Raw genomic sequence first — 16,735 nt, 5'->3', positions numbered from 1 at the left:
CGGATGATACAATCTGTTACCCTTGCTCTCAGCACTATAACCAACAAAAATGCATTTGACAGCCTTATCATCTAATTTTCTACGTTGTTGCACAGGCGCTAAAGCATAGGCCAAGCAACCAAAGACACGAAAGTGACCAATAGAAGGCTTCCTGCCATGCCAAGCTTCGTATGGAGTAACAGACTGCAAGGCCTTAGTGGGACACCTGTTGAGTACATATGCAGCACACATGACAGCCTCAAGCCAAAATGCATGTGGCAAAGCTTGGCTCTTGACCATACATCGTGCCAACTCCATAAGTGACGTGTTTTTCCTCTCAGCAACACCATTTTGCTGAGGGGTATACGACACTGTACATTGATGTTTTATCCCCCCACGATTAAATGCATCAAACTCTTTAGACATGTACTCTCCCCCTCGATCAGAACAGACGGTGCCCACAGTACAATTGGATACATTTTCAGCCATAAGCAAAAATTGTTTGAAGCACAAAAACACTTCGGACTTTGCCTTCAATGGATATACCCATGCATGCCTTGAGTAATCATCAATGAAAGTCACGAAGTACAAGTGTTTACCAAATGACGGAGTTTGCATAGGCCCACATACATCACTATGTACAAGTTGCAATTTGCGAGTGGCCCGCACAGAACCATCCTTTGGAAACGTAGAACGCTGCATTTTGCCCAAAATACAGCCTTCACAAACATGTTTCAATGATGCCTCAAGAGGAGGCAATGAAGCAACCATATCAAATTTCTACAAACGTAGCAAACTAGCAAAGTTTAGATGACCAAAACGAGCATGCCATAGTTTTGCATCTGAACTGCCTTTTCATAAAAAACTGCATTTGCTGAATCTTCCACACACTTGTCATAAGAATTGAGCCTATACAGCCCACGAAACAAGGTGCCAGATGCAATAATCGTATCACCAGAAGTCAAATCATGAATAGTATATCTGTCATCCATAAATTTGACTACAAGTCCAAGTCTAGCAAGTGCAGAGACAGACAATAGATTCTTCTTTATCCCTGGCACATGCATCATGTACAGATGGGTCATACTGGCAATACACGCTAAACGCCCATTCTGTATCCTGCACAACATTTGCAAAATCTGCATTTGTAGAAGCATCCGCTATTGTGGCTGCATTTGACTCTTTCTTCTTTGCCTCTTTAGCCTTTAGCTTAATGACATGATCAGTTGCTTTACAATAGTTGCACCTGATCTTTTTCTTGCCTTTATCAAGATCCTTCTCAGACCTATTGTTGCTACCTGTGGAAGGAGAAGAAGTTGCAGACCTATTAATAGGAGAAGAAACAATGGAAGGGGCTGCCTTACCACTTCTTCTTTGCTAGGCAGCAACAAATGCCTGATCAACTACACGCTGCCTAGCCCTATTTTACCTAGACTGCGCTTCTTGCAAGAGCTTGTTGACTAAAGTATCATACTTGACAACATCAGGTCTGTCCTCAGTAACAAGTCTCCACGTGGAAGCAAAAGTCTGATATGACTCAGGTAAAGCATCAAGAACAGTCTGCACAAGAGAATGATCAGGAATAATCTCACCTGCAGAAATCAACTATTCCTTGAGATCTTTAATCTCATCAAGAAAAACGTTCATGTCATCATCTTCCTGCATAATCTTCGATTCTAGCTCTTTACGCAGGTAAGAGATTTTTGCCTCGTTACGACCTGCATACAAACTAGCTAGAATATCCCAAGCCTGTTTTGCTGTTTTAGCTGAACAAATATGTGGAGTGATGTTACGTTTGACAGAAAGTGCAATCAAGGCATGAGCCTGCGCATCTTTACCATCCCCAACGAGCTTGTTCAACAGTGGGTAAAACAGTAGACAGTAGAGCTGCTAGCTGCAACATCCTCACAAGAGATCCTACATCCACAGAACCTGGACGTACATCTATACCTTGCACAATGTTCCACACTCCGTTTGCAACCAAAACATGCTGCATTATGTATGCCCAAAGTGGGTAGTTGCTGTCTCCATCCAATTTGTCATTAGCAGACAACATGCGAAATATATCATTGCTGTTACACAATAGAATACGTATGCCTGTTTTGCAGAAAACTGCACCATCAAAATTTCTACACAAAATGACGAAAACACCTGTACAAAACTTGTAATGCAAAAACGGAGCCCGAAAAGACCTCAGATGCAATTTCTGAGAACGCGAAAGTCTACGGGCTATCTGTAGAATACAGGGACCTGCAAGCGCTCGTGAAAGCTCACCTCAATCGGAGAACGTGAGTCGGAAGGTGCTAGCGGCATAGCCCTGGGAGCCGATGCCTGCTCTGATACCAATTGTTGGAATTAGGGTTGCAGGAAAGCACACAAAGCTTGGAGAAGAAGAAGCAAGAATGCACACATCACACAGTGTATTAGATTGTGTCAATGTATAAAAGATAAGTTAGCCCTAGAATGATGGGCGTATATACAAGCCAGGGGAAAAAACCTCCTAAGGAGGGAAAAAGTGCCCCGGCGATCCTAAGTGTGTTCACACACATCACTGCCTATATATATGGCAACAACTGTCGTAGGGCAAATGCTTCGAACTTGAGTCCCTTGAGGCCTCCAAGCTTGCTTATTAAGATTCAACCTCCAAGCTCCAAGCTCCACCTCCAAGCTCCACCTCCACGCTCCAACCTCCAAGCTCCAAGCTTCACCTCCATGCTATCACCGTAGAGTTGCTCGCACTATCGCATAAGGCAATCACTCTCTCTCTCACTCTTCCACACAAGCATAGATGAGGAACAATGCTAGAATGCACTCTCTCTCTCTCTCTCTCTCTCTCACACACTCTTCCACACAAGCATGAATCACACAAGCATACATGAGGAACAATGCTAAAATGCTCTCTCTCTCTCAATCTCTCTCAAGATACAAGGAAGAGCTCTCTATAGCACAAAGGGGATTGTCTTTTCATTATGAGAAAATGCCTTACATACATTTGGCCCTTATTCACACTTGGGCGTCCAAAACTTACTTAACTAGGCCTTGGGTGCCCAAAACTTACTTAACTAGGCCTTGGGTGGCCAATATCTCATAATGTACAACTTTTATAGTGCCGTTTCATGACACTTATTAATGTCCTCAATTGGAGGATCATGTTTGTTAATCCAAAATGAGATTAACACTCCTTCGTTAATCGTCTTAGGTTTTTTCCCTTAGACTTAAGCCATACTCCCTATTGAAATCTACCAATGTTGTGTAGAAGGCCTTTAATGGTTCATCCTCAATTTTTGGATAGCAGAAGCGATAGATAACAGGTAGTACCGCTGTTGTGTAGAAGGCCTTCAATGGTTCATCCTCAATTTTTGGATGGTGGAAGCGATAGATGATAGGTAGCTGCTCCTTTTGTGCACGTGCATGCTTATTGTGTTAGCAGTGTATGTATGTGCGTGTGTGTGTGCACGCACGCATGCTTATTGCATACCTGTACAAACACACACACACACACACACACACACACACACACACACACACGTGAACATACAGAACTCTCTCTCTCTCTCGCTCTCTCTATTCCATTGTTTGAAACACATAAGAAAGACATAATTGTTGAGTAGAAGATCAATATCTAGATAAGCTCTTGAAGACCAAAAGTTTGAAGATAACAAGAAGGCATACACCATGTTCTTTATGGACTTAAAACTTAACGTTACTTCCCTTCCAATGCCGAATTCAATCATATTATCTTTGCTTTTTTATTATATGCTTGCCTTTTTGAGAGGTAGGCATATCTAGATGTACTTCAGAATAAACTCACTGTTGATGGAATTTAATCTCTTGTGTCTTTTTAGAGTTATAACTAGCTAAAGACTCTCAAAATTGATCAATTGCACTTGCTATGGTACTACATTATTGTTTCTTAAATAAAGAAAAGTAATAAAAAATTTAAAATAAAATTGATAAATTGGATTAGAAAGCTTTGTAATAATGTAATGACATAAAGCTTTTCCTTGTGACTAACAAAATAAAGAGCAAGATTTCACTTACATTAAGAACTGACCAAGAATCCTTAATGTAGGATACAATTGCAAAGGTCTTGTTCAAGAGGATGAACAATACCAATAAGAAAGAGTCAAAATTGTGAAGGAAAAAACAAGTTTAAAATTGAACAATGAATTAAATATCACTTTTATGATGTGATAGTGAGCCTAAATGTAGTATGAATACATGTTTCATATTAATATAAAAACTTAAATGGAGTGGTTCAACTTTAAATATAATGGGTACAACTTGAAAAACACTATTTGCAAATTTTGTACAGCTTGATTCGGAAGCTAACTTTGAACACGTGAATGTAGTTTTCTCAAACATCTATTAAAGGCATGCACAAATTTCAAGGATGAAATATCATACTCCAATAGAAATTTAAAAGATGTCAACTTTAAAAAATCTCAAAAGGTGTTGATATAGATTTGTCTCATGGAATCAATGATCATGACTTACACTAAAAATGATGCCAAGGCTCTTTATTATTTTCCCATTAGAGAATATTGTTACTTGTATCAAGGCTATTTTCTCCCTATTCAATGTAGTGACTTAGATTGAAAATGCCAAGGCTCTTTACTATTTTATGATTAGAGAATCTTATACCAAGGCTATTTTCTCCTTGTACAATATGATCCCCATCTTTGACCATTAACACAAAGTGGCTACTTTTTTTTCTTTACAGCTTTAATCCACAAGATCATTTTTATTTCACAAGAGAAAATTGAACCTACAACTCTATACAAATTAGAAGGAGAAGGTTATGCATATAAACGCACCAAAAAGTGTAAAAGGCTTTGAATTTGAGCTGATGCATGTACACAATGGACATTTTTTTATTGATATAAGAATTCATTAGTGTGTAGGGTCAAGGACAAGAAAATAGACATGGTTAAAAGAAGATTTACATCATGATTTTAAGGTTCTTTGAAGTCTTAGAGAAAACTAGTGACGTTTTTTAGCTTGATGAAGCAAAAAAGGACATGTGGACCATTTGATCAAAACACTTGTGGTGCTTTGAAAATTGGAGTGAGGTTTCATGTGCTCCAAGGATAGGCTTTGTTATCAAACCTAATAGATGTTTATAATTTAACTTTTGCTATTTGCAAAGCAAGACTTGTCATGATATTTAAAGATGACATAATGTTGTCTTGAGCCAACACATTACTTTATAAATGATTAATAGCATGTGGTATGCTTGCAAGTGAATGTACATGCTGAATTAATTATCGAGAATGTTGAGGGCTACAGAGTATCTAAATTGATTCTCTAGATACTCTAAAGTTTACTTCTTTTTACCATTATGAAGAAAGTTCATGAAAGGTCTTTTCTCTCTGGCCATTATTACACTAGAATGTCAAGTACACTTATGGTGAATTATTCAATCATTGTTGGTTGGATAGGCACCATAGGTGAATTGGTTAATCATAGTTGGTTGGATAGGCACCATAGGTGAATTGGTCAATCATTGTTGGTTGGATAGGCACCATGGAGAAATGGGGGCCTACAGAAGAAGATGCTAAGGATATCTATTTATGTGATCAAGTGAGTCTAAGCTACATATTTGAATGGGGGCCTACAGAATAAGCTGCTAAGGATATCCATTTATGTGATCAAGTGAGTCTGAGCTACACATCCATATGTGAAAGCCAAATCACATCCAAGTGAAAGCCATGTGGCTATGATTTTTCCCCCTGAGGTGGTGACTTGCAAAACTTCATCAGTGCTAAAGAAGGGTATCAAAACGACAAGACAAGTCACTAAACACAATTTTTATCTTGTGTGTACGTGCGTGTATGTGTGTGTGTGTGTGTGTGTGTGTGTGAGAGAGAGAGAGAGAGAGAGAGAGAGAGAGAGAGAGAGAGAGAGCCAAGCTACTAGACCATATATGATCCATATGATGACTCCAAAGTGCAAGGATGGAACTTGAAGCGGGAGAGAGAGACATGAACGCCTAGGCTCCATCTTTAGCACTAGAAATGTGCCAACTATAAGGTGAAGGTAACTATAGGGAAGGATTGCCCAAAAACGCCTTCTCGGTTGTCCGGGCGGGGCGGGCGTTGCCAAGTGTGAAAAGAACGCAAGCGCAGTTGGCAAGCCATGGTAAGACCACGTGTAATGTTCTCCTTTGCGTTTGGAAGACACACACTCTCCTCTCTCTCTCTCACACACTCTCTCTATCTCTCTCTCTTTCTAAACAGTAGTACACAGTTTTCCTATGCACTCTCCTGCTTTCAAGCCGCTTTAAACACCGTCAATCCATGGTGGCTTTCTACATAGCCAATCAGCACAACAGAAATATCCCTACCCTTCAGGCAAGTATCTCGGAGGCCCGTAATTTGCTCGTCTTTTCTCACACCGTTGCCATCTCTATGCTCAGAACTTTTTACTCTGATTTCTTCCCGAACCCTAGCCCTAAATGTTTCTTTCCCATCATCAGAAACCCTGATTCCTCCTTTTCCATCATCAAAACAACCTCACTCCTCACCTGAAACCCTAGCTCCTTATCAAAACCTAACTTCTTTTTGCATCACCACTCCTCCTTCCTCCTTTGTCACCAGAAACCACTATCATCATAATCAGAAACCCTAATTTCTTATTTCCATAACCAGCATCATCGTCATTACCACCACCACCTTCTTTTCTTCACATCTGTCTTTGTTTGCCTCTTCCATATCTGACCTTGTGGAACGTTATCCATGCTCAAAAGCATGTCCCTTGCACTCCCGCTCTGTGGCCTTTGCAACGTTGCAGGCGATGAGAAGTTAGTGTTTAGAAGAAGCGTTTCTGGCAAGCGGCAATGGAAGGGCAAGGTTCTATCTGCGGGTCTTCACGGGAAGGGCCTCTCACAACGTCATGGTTATGCCCTTAAATGGTTGTGCGGTGCAGTTCAGGTAGCAGTTTTCTTAACTTCAGAAAGTGTGCAGAGCATACTAATTCTTTTAAAGAGGTAGAAACCAACAGGAAAGACGGAAGTTCTTTTTCTGGATTGTTTGATCTTTTTTTTCCCTGCATTTAACAATTCCTTGATTTTTCTCTCATTTTTCCTTCATGGATTTCCCTCTTATGTAGCCATTGCAAGAAGTTCAGTACAATAGTAGAAAAATTGCTCCAGGGCTGGAGGGAGCCACGCTGCAAAGCAATGGAGTGCTGGGATCGACAGAATGGAGGGCCTTACCTGACATTTGGAGGACAGCTGCAGAGAAATTCGGAGACAGAGTTGCACTCATTGATCCCCATCATCATCCTTTCACGACAATGTCATTTTCACAAGTAATTCTCAGCATCAAGTTGCTAGCAATTCTTTTCTTTCTCTCATTCTTGATGAACTGCGGTTAAGAGTGTTGTCTGTTCAGAACAAAGCCCTTAAGTCCAACCCTCCATGGACAGCCAACAATCTCATAGCATTTGTGTGTCTGTGGGGACTGAGCAGAGATTAACTAAACAAGAGCCCTCCTGAGCTTGCCAGTGCTCCATTTCAACGACCTCTGGACATCCAGTGTAGCTCCATGCCCTATGTTCAAGGCATCCCCACGGTGTTGCAATCGGTCTATTTTACAAAGTCTTATGTCTACTCAATGCGATTCTTAGATTGCATGCTGCTGCACTTAGTACCGGAGTTGTCTATTTCAATCAGTTACATGTCTATTCAATGCCATTATCCATGAGCAGTGAGAGAAGGAAAACAAGGACGTCTTTACATAATTAAGGGTAAGATGGGCTTGCCAAAGAAACACGCAAACTTGGATGGGCCTGAATAGTTTTTGCTTCATAGCTGGGAGCTCTTATGGCAAGAGTCGACATTGTAATGCTTTCTTGGTTGGTTGGGAAGAAGCAGCTTTCAGCCGTGTCTCCTATCCATAACGAACAAAGAGACTCTGCATGCACGGCGTGCTGCATCTATTAGATGGTGTCCCGGTGTTGTGACAGTAGGAGAGAGGAGTGTAAGTTCTGGAGGGAGGTACAGAGGACAGTGAGAAGTTGTTGAGAGGTACAGAGGACAGTGAGAAATTGTTTGGGGGGGGGGGTGGGGGGGCGTAGGGCTAGGTGGAAGTAACACAAGGAAGGAATCTTTATCTTTCCTGCTGGAGGCAATAAAAGTATCACTTGGCATTACAGGCCCGAGATTGTTTATATCTCTCACTCCTGCATCTTTTGAGAGTGGTCAGCCAGGGACGGAGCTCCTTTCATTTTTTAGACTTTTACCTCATTAGAGGGATGTTATCTGGCTTCTCGGATGTATTTTACTTATCAACGGACATCTCTTGGCAAAAAGACCTATCCATATGGTGTTGATAGTTTCATGCCTGTTTACTAAGGCCACCCGGCCTGTAAAGATGCGCCGCCGCCCCCCCCCCCCCCCCCTCAAAAAAAAAAAAAGAATGCTATGAATAAAATGGCGCTGGCCGGCCCTTCTCATTGGGCCAAATGAAGAGGCATGTCAAGATCCCCTCAACACCGTGAAACCCCTTCTCGCTGCAAGACTCTGGGTGGAAGATGATCAGCAGCCTCACTACTTGGCACTTGTTGTGTCCAATGTAGACCACAATAATCGGTCTATGTTAGGAACAGTGTGACCTTGCATCGTAAAATCTGTTTAAGAGGTGCTTCCAGAATCAGCGAGGATTTAGAGTGTCTGGTGCTTGTCTGTGATTGAGATTGCTGGGGAGTTTGGCCGTGCTCCAGAGCCATTGATTACTTATAGTTATATTGTGGTGTCAATCTTGATATATGCTTTAAACAAGTGACTAGGCGTACAGTTTAGAGTTCAGAAACGACCGTTCATTTTATGGAACGAACATATATTCTTGTGGACCAGGGCTTGTGTCTGCACTGCTGCCATCAGGACCAAAGAATCACTGGTTATTAGATTTGAATAGCATAAAATACATTCATTAGACAACCTTTCATGCAGAAACAGATCACCATCAATTGTATTTGGTCTGTGCAATGCAGTGTCATCAACAAGATGATGAGTCTCTTCAAACCTCTCATAGCAAAGTTCTCCTTGGATGATGTGATGGTGTTTTCATGGGCTGAGGGGGCATGAGCAGCATTTTGGAGCTCTTAAAGGAAATGCCTTGTATTTTAAGTATAGTTGTCAAAACATTCCAACAGAATGAAAATGGGAAGTCCCAAATCGTTTTGAATATGAAAAAAATGAAAATAAAATTGATCCCAATTCCATGTCTTTGTGTCATGTCATATGGTTAGTTGCATAGGTGTGACTAGAATTGAGTTTATGAATGCGAGAGGTTGTAGTGCAAGAAAGAGTTGGTAGAAGGTGCCCCATAATGGCAATGTTACAGCTTTGCTTCAAGGTGGCATTCGTGATCTTCTAACTGATAACCCACATTGTCTTTTGTCTTTGCAATGGCACAGTACGATAAAACTCTATGGTAGTTTGTGATGTTAGTGTGGTCAAGCTATTGGTGTTATATTGTAGCAGGATGAGCATCCAGCTACCTATGAAAAAGAAGGGATCAACCTTATAGTATCAAAGTTTTGACAAAGGAATCATTAGGTGTGGAAAAACCTGCAAGGTAAAAAAGCCCAAATGTATACTCACAGAGGTGGTCTGTTGTAGGTGATGAGCATGTATGACATGGCAAATGGGACCACCAAGCTGGACGCTGCGAAACAGAGGCGGACGGGAACGCCAAACAGGACACCGAGGAAAAAAGTCTTTGGAAAAATTTGCCAAAATGGGGGGTTGCTGAGTAAGCCCAAATGTGTACTCACAGAGGTGGTCTGTTGTAGGTGATGAGCATGTATTACATGGCAAATGAGACCACCAAGCTGGACGCTGCAAAACAGAGGCAGACGGGAACGCCAAACAGGACACCGAGGGAAAAAGTCTTTGGAAAAATTTACCAAAATGGGGGGTTGCTGAGTAAGCCCAAATACCTATACTGCACAGAAAAACCTGCAAGGTAAAAAAGCCCAAATTTATACTCATAGAGATGGTCTTTTGTAGGTGATGAGCATGTATGACATGGCAAATGGGACCACCAAGCTGGACACTCCGAAACAGAGGCAGACGGGAACGCAGGGCTTACTCAGCAACCCCCCATTTTGGCAAATTTTTCCAAAGACTTTTTTCCTCGGTGTCCTGTTTGGCATTCTCGTCTGCCTCTGTTTCGCAGCGTCAAGCTTGGTGGTCCCATTTGCCATGTCATACTGCTCATCACCTACAACAGACCACCTCTGTGAGTATACATTTGGGCTTACTCAGCAACCCCCCATTTTGGCAAATTTTTCCAAAGACTTTTTTCCTCGGTGTCCTGTTTGGCGTTCCCGTTTGCCTCTGTTTCGTAGCGTCCAGCTTGGTGGTCCCATTTGCCATGTCATACATGCTCATCACCTACAACAGACCACCTCTGTGAGAATACATTTGGGCTTACTCAGCAACCCCCCATTTTGGCAAATTTTTCCAAAGACTTTTTTCCTCGGTGTCCTGTTTGGCATTCCCGTCTGCCTCTGTTTCGCAGTGTCCAGCTTGGTGGTCCCATTTGCCATGTCATACATACTCATCACCTACAACAGACCACCTTTGTGAGTATACATTTGGGCTTTTTTACCTTGCAGGTTTTTCTGTGCAGTATAGGTATTTTGGGAGTCAATTTTTTTTGGAATTCATGCAATTTAGTAAAATTGGGGCCAAATTTTTCCACAAAATTTGGGGCTTCTCTGTTTGGAGGATGTATTGGGGTTCAAAGTGCAGAGATTTGACATAGTAGCACACACTGTGTGTTTTGGGACACTTTAGTGAGTACAATGAAAACAACCTTGTGCTTGTGGTTGCATCTTTGTATGCAAAAGATTTGCACAGGAACATTGTGTTGCCTGGCACTGCACATTAGTGCTTCTTGGGTTGCTTGCACGTATTAAAGTGTGGATTTTGACAGCATGGCCCAAAATGCACGAGATGTATTTGGAGTGCTATCCCAAGAGGATAAGCTGGATGGGAAAAACTACTCCCTATGGAGTTTCATGATTTGGAATCCTTTGGTAGGCCAAAGGGCTTTGGGGCATTGTGTGTGGTGATGACACACGCCCACTTACCTTGCAGCCAGCAACACCTCAAATGGGAGCTGCTCAAAGAGCTCTAGGAGCAGTAATGCAATAGCTGACAGTTCTAATAGTGTAGTCCATGAGGAGTGGACATTTTTGGTCACATGCACTAGTGACACACCAAGTGCAATAGAATATGATATGTCTTTGATTGCATCCCACAGTAAGGATGTAATTTGGTATTTTGATAGTGGTGCTTCGAGCCATATCACTTCTTGGAAAGATGTATTTCAGCACTTGGTTTATGCTTCTGATGGCTGCAATATATCGTGTACAGATCATTCTACGTATCCAATGAAAGGGATAGGCAAGGTCATGCTTGTTGCAGCCAATGGTGCAAATGTATGCATATTGTATGTTCCAGGGATAAAGAAAAATCTGCTCTGTCTCAACTAACCGATCAAGGTTTAGTGGTTGAATTTGCAAAGAGAAGTGTTTAGTCAAGGACCCTTCAAGGGGTTATGCTATAGTCACTTCTGGAACACGATGCAATGGCTTGTATAAGCTGGATAGCTATAACAAGTGTCCATATGATGCACATGCAGTGGCTGTCCACACTCCTACTATGAATGATGTAGAGCTATGGCATGCTCGTTTTGGGCGTGTAAAATTTGGGAGTTTGATGCTTTTGTAGAAGCATCATATGGTTGATAATATGCCGCCTCTTGAGTCTCAACAGGACATGTATGTGGGGTGTATTTTGGGAACAATGCACTTCAAACCATTTCCCAAGGATGGAGCTGTTAGAGCTGAAAATAAATTACAACTCATGCATAGTGATGTATGTGGTCCGATGTGGACACCATCCTTAGGGGGGCATCTTTACTTTGTCACATTCATTGATGACTACTCAAGGTTTTCTTGGGTATATACTTTGAAAGCAAAAGCATATGTGTTTACATGCTCTTAGCACTTCGTGGCAATGGTTGAAAATTTGTCTAGATGTAAGGTACAGATACTCCGCTCAAATAGAGGGAGAGAATACATGTCTGATGCATTCAAGGATTATTTGCTTGACAAGGGCATCAAACTTCAGTGCACTATATCTCATACACCACAACAAAATGGTGTAGCTAAGACAAAGAACAGATCTCTCATGGAGATGGCAAGATGTATGGTGTAAGCACAAAAGTTGCCCCATACTTTTTGGATGGAAGCATCATGTGTGCAACCCATCTGTTGAATAGGTGTCCAACAAAAGCTTTGGAGACCATAACACCATTTGAGACTTGGTAGAATAGAAAACCAAAAGTGCGTACATTTGGGTGTTCAACATATGCTCATGTGCGAGAGCAACTCAAAACAACGCTAGATGATAAAGTAATCAAATGCATCTTTGTGGGCTACAGTAATGAGAGCAAGGGATACTGTCTCTATAATAATTGACATGCCAGTTTTTTGTGAGTAGAGATGAGGTATTTGCCGAAAATTTAGTCCACCCCATGCTACGAGGTATGTATGGCCCTTTTATCATCATGAGGCCGTACTGCTATATATATGAGTTGTTTTCAGGATTTAGCCGGTTTCACAATAGAGAAGTCTATAGCAATTTATCATAGGAGTTCCATGTTTTTGTTATCTTCTAGTATGTTATAGTTCAGTGTCAAAATGATGTATTTCCAGGCTGGAAATTACACCTATAGTGTGTTGGGCTCCATTGTGAACCCCCCCTCCCCCGCGTAGCACTCGAAGCCATGCTACGACCCCCTCGGGATGACACATCTTGTATAAAAGTCATGATACAGGCTCACAGAACATGTTTGATGGGCTTTTACCCATAGCCATTAGTGGGGATTCAATTCAGCCAGCTCCTATTCAAGATATGCCTCAAGTTGAACAAGATGTAAGACATCTAGAACAGGGAAGAGGTTGAAGATGTTGTTTGGGAAGAGCAAACAACCATACAGGGAGCCAAATCTGTGCCTAGATGGTTGTTGAAAACCTTGCAAGATAGCTAAATTTCAGCTCCATTGATAGGAAGAACAAGGGCTAACCATGCATTGAATGTACAGCGTGGGGAGTCTACATTTGCCATGGGGGGTCTCTTTGATTCAGAAGAGCCTTCTTCTTATGAAGGATAGGAGAATGAGCACTGGGTGCGAGCCATGCAAGATGTGATTTCTTTTATCATGAAGAATAATACATGGGATCTTGTGGACTTGCTAGAGGGCAAGAATGTCATTGGAACAAAGTGTGTGTATAAAGTCAAAAGAAGTCTGATGACATCATTGATAGGTACAAGGCAAGACTCATGGCTAAAGTCTATTCTTTGAAAAAGAGAATAGATCATGAGGAGACTTTTGCTCCTGCTCTTTCAGGATGACGATGATTCGTTTAGTGATTGCATTGGCTGCACATAAAGAATGGAAATTGCATCAACTAGACATCAAGACTGCATTCTTGAATGGGGATTTGCAAGAGGAAGTATGTGTAAATCAGCCCATTGGTTTTGAGGTTCCTAGCGAGGAACATAAAGTATGCAGGTCACACAAAGCATTGTATGGTTTGAACCAAGCTCCAAGAGCTTGGTATGGTAAGATACATGCTCATTCGATGAGCCAAGGTTATGTGATTAGTCCAGCTGAAAGCACCTGCATGTGAAGAAAACTGGTTCTCATAGTCATCTTGTATGTAAATGACATGCTCAGAATAGGGACTTGTGAAGAAGAAATTTCAGATTTCAAGGCTAATTTGAAAGCTGAATTTGATATGTCAGATTTGGGGCCTTTACATTGCTATCTTGACATTCAGTCTATGCACAGAGATGATGGCATTGTTATGTAGCAAACTAAGTACATAAAGAGTTTGCTGAAAAGGTTTCACATGGAAGAGTGCAAGCCGCTTTCTACTCAAGTAGAACCAAGTGTATGGCTGAGCATGCACGACATTGGTGAACCTTTTAAAGCCAGCATTCACAACCAGGCAATGGGATGCCTCATTTACTTGTGTAACACAAGGCCTGACATAGCTCTTGGGTTGTCTCTATTGAGCAAATTCATGCACAACCCAGGCACAAAGCATTGGCAAGCTGTGAATCGCATTTTTTGTTATGTGCAGGGTACCTTGGATCTTGGTTTATTCTATCCCGGGGAGGGGAAGCTTGCAGCTTTATGCATAGAGTGATTCAGACTGGGCTTGTGATTATGATACTAGGCAATCCTCCGGTGGGAATTGTTTTTTCTTGGCAATTCATGCATATCTTTGTTTAGTAAAAAGAAACCCGTTGTTGCCACATCTACGTGCGAGGTTGAGTAGAGGGTAACCTTCATTGCTACGGTATAGTGTGTATGGCTGAGGAGATTATTGGCTGATCTTTGTGAGTGTGAGCAGACACCCACTACCATTCTCACTAATAGCTAGAGTGCTATGGCCATGGCACGAAATCTTGTATTTCATGGAGGTACCAAGCACATTGAGATCCATTATCATTATGCGAGAGAGAGATCACATGTAGGGAGATCAGTTTATCTTACTACCCTACATAAAATAATGTTGCAGATTGATTTACAAAGGCTTTGTCTAGAGAGAAGTTTGAAGCTTTCCAAAAATCTTTAGGCTTGCTCTCATACAAAGAGTGATCTGCTACCTTGTATAGGTTCACACTTACACTATTTACACTACCGGGGGGATTTGAAGGCAAATGCATACTTTTGGTAGTGCTACGTGTGACCTAACCAAGGGCACATTTTTCCATGTGGTTTTTTCCCTTGGATATCTAGTGTGAAAGGACACTATCTATTGCTTTGTACTTTCATATTATTATGGATGTGACAGACGTAGAAGGTTGACTCTACCACCTCCATTGATTCTCACTCTCAATATTTCTGTGTACTGTGTCCATCTCCATCTCTGTGTGGCTTCTTTGTGTGACCCTTGGAGTGGAGATCAATGTAGAAACACACATATAGATGTAGCAAGCAAGGAGAAAGAAAGAAAGAAAGAAAGCTGTATTAACGTCTACTAGAGGCCGAACTCGACCTATGAGACAAATCAATGTACAACTGTCAATGTCTTCTGGATGTCCAGAAAAAAAAAAGGACAAAATGAACATGAAATAAACTATGAAAGTACTGAGCTAGTTGGGGGGGGGGGTGATGGATGGAGCACTACTGCTAGAGACTCAGTATGCAACCTATATGCGCAGGGTATACAAGAATGCAATGCAGATCTGTCTAGCTCCAACCAGTACCATAATGGAGGTGTAATATGTGATACATAGGCGATGGCGAGGCAAAAATACCTCGGAGCATGATCTCCGGGTGTGAGTGTAAGTGAGAGATGGAATCATAACCCTCAAAGTAGATTGATGAGAATGAGTGAAGTATAAGAGCAACATGATAAGGTCACTTACACACACTCATAAGAGTGTGTACATATGCTCGAGGGAAAAAGCCTTGTAAAGAGGAAAAAGTGTCTGGCTCATTATTAGCCTACATGCACACATCACTACCGTATAAATGGCTACCAATCCTCCCTATAGTGATGATGTGAATTTGTACAGGAATCATGTGGCTGATCAATCCCCAAATGGCAATAAGCCCAAAGCTTTGCAAAAAGCTTCAAACTTCTCTTGTGAGAGAGCCTTCATGAACATATTTGCCACATTGTCGTATGTAGAGGCATAAGCTAGGCTCTCTCTCGTGCAATGAGCCTCTCCTTGACACAATAATAATGGACCTCAATGTGCTTTATGTGGGCATGAAACACTTGGTTCCTCGCAACAGCTAACGCAGTGTAGCTATCAATGAAGATGGAGATGGCGGATTGCTGTCTATACCAAGGTCTGCCAAAAGGCGTCTGAGCCATACACACTCGACAATCGGTGTAAAAGTTGCCCTGTACTCGGCTTCATAGCTCGAAGTGGCCATTGTTGGCTGCTTCTTGCTGAGCCATGATATATATGAATCACCAAGGTGAAAGCAAAAGCCACTAGTGGACACTCGCGAGTCATAACATCCAGCCCAATCGGAATCACTGAAAGCATGTAGCTGAACATCACTCCTCAGCATAGAATAAACCAAGGGATTGAGTGCCGTGTAAGTATCAGAATACTTGCGTGGCTACCGGCCAATGCTTACTTCTGGGACTGTGCATAAACCTGCCCAACTAGGAGACCCCAACTTGAGCATCAAATGGTTCACCTGCATCTTGGAGACTAAGCCTAGCACCTGTCTCCACTGGTGTAGCAACAGGCTTACAATCTTTAAGACCAAACCGTGTGAATAGCCTCTATATGTACTTTGACTGCAATATCACAATACTATCATCACCGCTGCATAAACTGTATACACCATTTAAACAAATATGTAAAACGGCATGTCCGCCACTGAATACAAAGTATGCCGTTAAAAGCATGTGAACAAGGCATATGCTTTTTATTTAAAAAAAACATATGATATGGTGTGTGAATGAACCCTTAATGCCAATAAGGGTCAACTTTACAAAAGCAAATTAATTCTTTTAAAACACCATTTGGCATTGCTGGCGAATCTCTACACCGTAGCTTTGTCTTCTGCCGCTGCACCGACCTTTTGCAGAATCGAGACCCGCCGCCTCTTGCTGTTGGCATCTACACATGGCATTGCTGCTGATTGGGACCTGCAACCTCTTATGCAGCCTTTATGCCACCGCTGCCCACTGGCCA

At 41.8% G+C, this 16,735-nt stretch overlaps 1 protein-coding gene across 2 annotated transcripts in view; it reads left to right on the top strand.

Moving 5' to 3' along the window:
- The first annotated feature begins 6,160 nt into the window (after positions 1 to 6,160).
- Positions 6,161 to 16,735, top strand: part of LOC147632656 (long-chain-fatty-acid--[acyl-carrier-protein] ligase AEE15, chloroplastic-like) — a 42,808-nt gene continuing 32,233 nt past the window's right edge. Inside the window, exons 1-2 of one of the 2 annotated variants that reach the window (XM_086807469.1) lie at positions 6,161 to 6,911; positions 7,090 to 7,290. In XM_086807469.1, the coding sequence (XP_086663595.1) occupies positions 6,717 to 6,911; positions 7,090 to 7,290 (396 nt within the window). In that variant the 5' untranslated portion in view covers positions 6,161 to 6,716. Of the gene's footprint in view, positions 6,915 to 7,089; positions 7,291 to 16,735 lie in introns of both variants that reach the window. The other variant, XM_086807468.1, reaches the window with a different exon arrangement.

This window comes from Cibotium barometz, chromosome 13 (genome assembly GCF_041138505.1).
Source record: "Cibotium barometz isolate CiBa-2024 chromosome 13, ASM4113850v1, whole genome shotgun sequence".
Classification (NCBI taxonomy): domain Eukaryota; kingdom Viridiplantae; phylum Streptophyta; class Polypodiopsida; order Cyatheales; family Cibotiaceae; genus Cibotium; species Cibotium barometz.
This window is presented reverse-complemented; position numbering and strand designations above follow the sequence as displayed.